At 31.2% G+C, this 8,148-nt stretch overlaps 1 protein-coding gene across 1 annotated transcript; it reads left to right on the top strand.

Moving 5' to 3' along the window:
* The first annotated feature begins 2,389 nt into the window (after window positions 1–2,389).
* LOC121244800 (CBL-interacting serine/threonine-protein kinase 23-like) lies at window positions 2,390–3,197 on the top strand. The gene is made up of 4 exons (XM_041143010.1): window positions 2,390–2,497; window positions 2,845–2,898; window positions 2,982–3,107; window positions 3,162–3,197. Exons 1-4 carry the CDS (start codon window positions 2,390–2,392, stop codon window positions 3,195–3,197), a joined length of 324 nt encoding a protein of 107 aa, XP_040998944.1.
* The last annotated feature ends 4,951 nt before the right edge of the window (window positions 3,198–8,148 follow it).

The following is an 8,148-nucleotide window of genomic DNA, read 5'->3' as shown; positions in this document are numbered from 1 at the left end:
GCTAAGACAACAAGTTTGCAGTGCAACCTAAAATGGCAATCATAATACTCTACAATTAGAACATCTGATTAATCTTCCTAAATCTGAAGAGAAATAGAATGAAAAGTAAAATATTTTAATATAGCCTATAAAGGAAAGCACCTCGTCTATTTCAATATCTGGTGCTATTTAATAAACAATGACTATTCTAAAAGAAATCATAGTGATTAAAGCAAACTCTATAATAAAGTGTGCCACTATCAATACTCATTCATGCTCATTCATATAATAACCTCTATAGCAAATATATTCATTCACATAATACTCATTCATGCTCATTCATTCACATAATACTCTCAAACCATTCACAACAACACTTTAGTTTGCCGCCATCATAATTCTCCCAACAAATAACACATTAGACTAATAAGACAGTTTAGTGTGCGAATTGTGTTGTCTTCTATACAAAATAAAATCTAGACTATCCACTGGTTGCATTGTAGCTTCAAGTTTGTGCATAGTTTTATACAAAAAGCTATCAAATTAGAACTTCCAAATGTGACTGAATTTGTGGCTTAAGGTTTGTGCAATGTTCTATACAAAAAACTAACAAATGAGCATTCTCAAAAGTGGCTGCATTGTTACCTTTTAAAAAACCCAAAACAGCCGCCCATACACCACCCAGTCATGACTTTCTAGACCTTTGCTTCTCAAGTATTTTCAATTGGAGGCTACAGAAATACTCTTGCTGCATTGGAGGTAAACTTGAGGTGTCCATCCTCATAAGTTCATTCTCTTCTCTCCGTTGATCCAAATCAAGCCTTTCTTTTGTAAGGCGGATAAGCTCTTTCGTATCTTCTCTCTTCTCAACATTTGTTCTCTTCTTCTCTTCTCTCATTTCAGTCACCAAATTAGCAAGATTGGAAGAGGTATTATCTTGCCTCTTTCGCTTCTTCTGAGCCTGCTTTCCAATGGGTCTCTCTAGATTTACATCTATAGATGGAGATATGGTATCTTCATCTAGGAATGTAAACTCTGGCACATGACCATATGGGGTTACTGATCTTCTCTTTGTTTTCACACTGCTACCATCAGCCACTGTTTGTTTCCATTTTAGATGGTGCCTTAGAATAGTCCAACAATGAATGAAGTTGAATGTTGCGGACTGGTTACTTTGATAGAGCTCCTTAGCTTGCTCAATCTGAAAAATCAGTAAATGAGATGTGAAATATATCTAATACAATGTCCTATAAATGATGAAATAAAATGATATTGTTTGTGCACCTTATCTTGCTCAGTAACCTCACTTGGAGACCTTCCTTCAATTTGAGCTAAGGCTCCACAAAGCTTATTTGTAGCATGTTGGATGGTAGACCATCTATTTGTGAGAGAGATGGAACTACATTCACAACATGTAGGTTTTTTGTTTCTCTCATAATATTCATGAACTCTAGCCCAAAATGAATGTTTAGATTGATCAACCCCATTGATTGGATCCAAACTAGTATTAAGCCAAGTTGATACTAGTAAGTTGTCCTCTTCTGGACTAAAGTTTCCTTGTCTAGATTTAGTTTTTCTAGCAGTCCCTTATTTTGGGTTGGGTGGAGTAACTTAGGATTCTAAGTCATTTAAAGATGTGATGAGGTAGTCATTGTAGCTTTCTTCCCCCTCCTGTAAGAGGGTAGTGAAGGAATGAACTCCATGGAGTTGTGAATCTATCCTTCAAAGGAAAAAAAAGAAAAAGAAAAAGAAAATGGGATCATGGAACTCAATCAAACTTGATATTCATGTTTGTGAAATCTAAATTTTGATAAGTACCACTTGTTTTGATAAAAACTCAAACAAATTTCAGAATAGATGAACATGCTAAACTAAAACATATAGCAGGCTAAACTAACAATGAACAGAGTAGATGAACATGCTACACAACAGAAAATAATCCATAAATAGCAGCAATTTATGGTCCTCAACAAACCCAAAAGGGGGCTGCAATTAATGGTCCTTAGCAAACGCAAACGAAATATTTAACTTGATCTATCTTTGATTTCCTCCATCTATCTATATATGTGTGTGTGTGTGTGTGTGTGTGTGTGTGTGTGTGTGTGTGTATGTGTATATATATGTATATATATATATATGTATGTATGTATATATACATATGCTGCTAGTAGTAATACATATAGATATATACATACAGATATACACATATACTATATGTATATGTATAGATATATATATATATATATCTGTATATATATGTATGTATATATATGTATATATGTATGTATATTCTGCGTACCAAATGTAAGTTTAAAAGTTAAAACCATAAAATTTTATGCATCAAAAGATTCTCTATTGTTGAGTATATTCTATATGTATTTTTTCAACTATCTCAAAATGAAAAAAACTGATGATATTTTCGTTTGTCTTTTCACAACCAGAGAACTTACTACTTGATGCTAATGGTCTTCTCAAAGTTTCAGATTTTGGATTGAGTGCGCTACCACAACAAGTTCGAGTGAGTATGAAGACTTAATGCCTCACACAAAAAGTGTAATTAGGTGTTTTCTTGTGTATACTTCCTGTGTACTTGGGAAATGCCTTTCGTTGTGTTTCATTAAAACCTTACTTTTACCTATAAAAAAAATTTGCCTTGCACAAAAAGAATATCATAATAAAAGTTATCCAGAACTTAATATGAGAGGTGTTAGTGGCTACTGGCCCCTAGAAGCCTCACCTTTCAGTTTGATTTGTCTGTGCCTAATAGTCTGTTTTGGATTTTTGATACTGTGGCGAAGTATGAGGCATCTTTGGCATAATCAATTTGTGAAGGTTTATGACTGATAATCTTATCCCTCTCTTTAGGAAGATGGGATACTTCATACAACATGTGATACGCCAAATTATGTTGCTCCAGAGGTATATTAGGTCTTGTTTCTAAGTGCAAACTACGATGTCTTAATCTTATGAACCTATTTTTTCATCACACCCTACTTTTCCAGGTGATCAACAATAAAGGCTATGATGGAGCAAAGGCAGATCTGTGGTCATGTGGTGTGATTCTTTTTGTCTTGATGGCTGGATATTTACCTTTTGAAGAATCCAACCTCATGGCATTATATAAAAAGGTTAATTGCTCTCTGATTCACTGTTAACTCATAATTCCTAATGTACATGTGAAGGCAGTGAACTTGTTGTTACAGATGCAGATGAAGTAGGTAGATAATTTTCTACATTGTAAACAATTTTAACAAAACTGAGTAATAGCTGGTCAATGAAGTGGCGAACGACAGTGAACTTGTTACAGATGAAGATGACATAAGTAGTTAACTTTCTACACTTTAAATTATTTTAACAAAAACTGAGTGATAGTTGGTCAATGAAGTGGCACTTACGTGGAAGCCATGCTTCTTGAAGCAAAGCATAACAAATGAGAGATTGTTTGCATAAGTGGTAAGGTGAGTTTCTTGGAAATTCTCTATTGTTGAGTTGCAGGAAAGCACAAATCGTTCAGAGAACAGACTGATCATAAAAAAAATCATCAATATACAAAAACTCAATGAAACCAACAAATAATTAAGAGAACAAACTTGTATACAAAAACTTTCTATATGCTGTAAAATCCCACAATCATGTACCCACGCAAACTCATATACCCATATTCTGAGAAGAAAAAATTTGGACTTTCCTTCATTTTAGAGAGAGTGAGAGATAGAGATAGAGAGAGAGATTCCAAGAAAGTAAACATATTTCACCCATATATTCTGTGAATCGGTATACGCATGTACCCACGCAAATTCCTACACCCATAGTCTGAGAAGAAAAAATTTAAGCTTTCATGCATTTTGGAGAGAGTGAGAGACATAGAGAGAGATTCCAATGTTTACCTCAACAATGAGAGTAGAGCTTGAAGCTGGATGATCGGAGATGGAAGCAGCGAGCATAGTCGAGGAAGAAGCTGTGCTTCTGTCTTTGGCGCCAAGCAATGGAGAAAGAGTGGGATCGAGAGAGAGGGGGTCTGAAATGAGAATAAAAGAAATATGAAGAAATAAGGAAAATCGAGGACAGAAGAAGGAGAAAATAATTAAAAAAGTTTACAATGATGAACATGATTCTGTAGATGTAGCGGGAGCATTGTATCAAAATGTAAAATATTTGTAAAATACAAGATCTGATGGGGTCCTATTTTAAGACCAATTCTTTATATTTTGAAGAAAATTCTATTTTACAATAGCCACTGTGAGTGCTCTTAGTATCAACAGAAAATCTTTTCAATGAATAAGGAGAAAGAATCTCATGCATGGGAGCTATTTTCTATCTATTAATTGTCAGCTTCAATCATTTTCCTTTTCTTTTCTTTTTTCAAATTTATGATCATAAAGTGAAGCAAAAAAGAGAGAGAGAGAGATCGATAATTAAGAAATCTTAATTAATAAAGCTAATTAATTAGGATATTCTATCTATATGATGATGTTGTCAAAACCTTATAGGAAGTTCCACTTTAGCTTTGCTTCATTAATCTTCTCATGTTCCATGATGCATCCGGCATCAAAGGTGGGTCCAAAAGTAAGAAGCCCCACCTGATCATCTAATGACATTGAATGTTTATTTAATGTTCTGAGTAACATTAAATATCCTAATTATGTCCACCACACGTTCAGTTTATTCATCTACATTCGACCAATATCAAATGAGGTTTGACTTGTGGAGTCTCATCGACGGTGGAGATTAAAAGTATTGATTTTATATGTTCTGGCCTGCATGTCCCTAAAGACTCATGGAAACGTTGCCAATTATTATAGTCTTTCTTTCACACCACTCATTGACTCATGTCATTAATATTGGAGAAGAGGTGATCAAAAGTCGGATCTGTCTAATTAAATTTCCTGTTATGAAATATGACATATTAATTACACGTGTATGATTATTATTTATCATACAATCACGTGATGTAATCGTGAGAATATCTATGATAGATAAGCGTCAATCTACTCAGTTAGCCTTTGTTTAGATTCATAATTCATCTAAATTTATATCATGCTCTTATCATTACAATTTTTATAAATTTACACATAAATATAATAAATAATTTAATTTTTTCAAATCTTAAAATAATAATAATATTAAAAAATAATATTCTATAATATTTAGTTTATTATTCACAAACCATATCAACTCATCTCTAAATTCAAACGAGGTCTAATATTTTAAAAACATTAGTATAAATAAATAGTTAGCATATAATCAATTAAAAAAATGTGGTGATCATTTAATTAAGTAACATGTTGAATGAGCTTTTTTGTATAATTATTTTATGAAATGGTCAGATCTGCAATTTGCAGTGTTCTACCCGTATTAACTTTTGGATCAAACCGGCTATGATGATCATCATTCTCAAACCTTATCATCAACAACAACTACTACTATGAATTTCCCACCTGATTACCAAAATATGAATGCATCTCATGCAGAAGTACCTTTAAGGGTGTGTTTGAATGTTGAAGTGAGTTGAGTTGAGTTGAGTTGAGTTGAGTTGTGATGATAAAATATTGTTAGAATATTATTTTTTAATATTATTATTATTTTAAAATTTGAAAAAGTTAAATTATTTATTATATTTTGTGTTAAAATTTAAAAAAATTATAATAATGAGTTGAGATAAATTGAGGTGAGTTTATAAGCTAAATGCAACCTAAATGAATACGGAGACAATGAAAAAATAAAGGCCGAATGGTGGCTATGAATGAAATAATTAACAAAACTTTTTTAGTCATGAAATTGAATGGCCTGCCAGCTCATGATGACTCTACTCACATGGATTGCGTGCACTATAATTTATTTCCTTTCATAGAATTCAATCAAGTGGATTGACAAAATCTGCCGTGCATATATTCCATCAGTGGGAAAGTACGTACGTAACCTTATCATGATGGACGATGTTACAGCTCTCGCTGGAGCTGTAGATTTATTTTGATATGTTTTTATGTGTATTTTTTTAATTTATTTTTTATATAATTTTTTTTTACACTTTTAAATATTTTTAAAAAATAAAATAAATTTAAAATATTATTAATAAAAACTTCCTTAATCAGAAAATAAAAAATAAAAAATATTTTCTTAATCACGAAGTAGAATAAAAATTACTTCGTCATTAAGAAAATATTTTTTAATAATATTATAATTTTTATTTTATGTTTTAAAAATATTTAAAAATATTAAAAATATCTATATAAAAAAAAATTAAAATGACGGTTAATGTCTGACAAGACCAACAACTAATTCCTTTTTAGAAGATATATATGGTACGCACGTGCATCGTGTGCCCCCACCTACCCATAAAAAGTTAACTTATATTTTTGGCGGAGTATATAAAAATTAAGATAAGCTAGTACTTCGATCCACATTAATTAAATATATAGCTTATATAATTGGCCGTTCATTCCATGTCGGTAAGCTAATTAAATGAATCAATATTTTCTATATTAATTAAATGTTCTGAGTAACGTGAAATATCCTAATTATGTCCACCACACGTTCAGTTTATTCACCTACATTCGACCAATATCAAATGAGATTTGACTTGTAGAGTCTCATCGACGGTGGAGATTAAAAGTATTGATTTTATATTAGCGAGAATGGGTATGGCTTTTGAACTTTCAACGAAATGCAATGATCACTCATGCATTTTGTACTTTTCATTTGATATATGAAATGATCGATGGTGGATACATGGATGCATATTCATGAGTTACGTCAATTAAAGCCTGATTTTGAGGCTTAATTGACAAAATTTCTAATAGTTTGATAAAGATTAATTGGCCATGCAATTTATTTATGAAATAGTCAGATCTGCAATTTGCAGTGTTCTACACGTATTAACTCTTGGATCAAACCCATGATAATCATCATTCTCAAACCTTATCAGGTACTACTACTACTACATGAAAGTTATGAATTTCCCAGCTAGCTGATCACCAAAATATGAATGCATCTCATGCAGAACCTTTAAATGTATATAGTGGAGACAATAAAAAAATAAAGACAAATAAAATATTTATATATATAATCTGATCACGTGTACCTAGAAAAATGAAAAATCTCTACCAAATTTTGTACATGATCAGTACGAGCTAATTAGAAAATTACTTATTTATTGAAAATTAGTTTTTCTTAAAATAATTAGTTTTTATTAAAAATAAATCTATTTTTATCCTAAATAATTATTTTAGTCACAAATAATTCATTATAAATATTTTTAAAAATAATTGTAAAATGAATCATTGCAGCATTAATTACCTCAGGCTTTATAAATTACTGAAGTTGTTGATGTGTTTAAAATGATCGATCGGCGGAATATGCCCAGAACTTGAGTCCTTTCTTTATTTTTGATTTCATCTCTAATTCTTAATCTCTGTGCGTATATATATTCACCAATATGAATCTTGAAGTAGAAAATTTGCAGAAGTAATTGCTAGCTATTGGCCGGCCTTGTTGCCCTTCTTTTTGGTTCCCTGCAGGACGAATTTTTCCATGAGGCTTCCTCGAAGCATCATATATATATATATATATATATATATATATATATATATATATATAAAAGGAAAAAAGGTTAAAATTAAATTTGAGCTCCTATATACATAAGTAATTACTACAAGAAAAACAAGCAGTTGCAATAAATTTTTTACGACAAGAATGACTATTTGTGATGAATTCAGACTCATTTTAATAAAAAATAATTATTTGTTGTTATATTTTCAGCCTCTCACAAACAAATACTCAAACAAAATCAAATTAACGTAGTTGTAATATGCAATTTAATATTGAATATCAGACAACTAAATCCAAGAAAAATATATACTCATGCAAGATAAAAATAAAAACAAGAATAATAAAAGAAATGCGAAATTAACACAAGAAATTACGTGATTCGACCCTAATGGTCTACATCCACAGCAGGAACAATTTAGGAATCTTTATTATTGAAGAATGCATCAAAGAACTTGAGTTTTTGACCACTTACAAACATTTATCACTGTACAAAATATGGATTGGCTTTCTCGTATTAACCTCTAACGAAACCATACCATAAAATATACTTGATCATCTCCTCAAGCTTCAATTTGATCTTAAAAAACTAGGGTTTGAAAAAATCCATTCATTTCTCTCCAG

This window comes from Juglans microcarpa x Juglans regia, chromosome 8S, assembly GCF_004785595.1.
Source record: "Juglans microcarpa x Juglans regia isolate MS1-56 chromosome 8S, Jm3101_v1.0, whole genome shotgun sequence".
Taxonomy (NCBI): Eukaryota; Viridiplantae; Streptophyta; class Magnoliopsida; order Fagales; family Juglandaceae; genus Juglans; species Juglans microcarpa x Juglans regia.
This window is presented reverse-complemented; position numbering and strand designations above follow the sequence as displayed.

Coding starts and splice junctions, on each gene's coding strand:
- LOC121244800 (XM_041143010.1), top strand. CDS start 2,390: ATGATATTTTCGTTTGTCTTTTCACAACCAGAGAACTTACTACTTGAT. Junction 2,498..2,844: donor CGCTACCACAACAAGTTCGA/GTGAGTATGAAG, acceptor CCCTCTCTTTAG/GAAGATGGGATACTTCATAC. Junction 3,108..3,161: donor TCATGGCATTATATAAAAAG/GTTAATTGCTCT, acceptor GTACATGTGAAG/GCAGTGAACTTGTTGTTACA.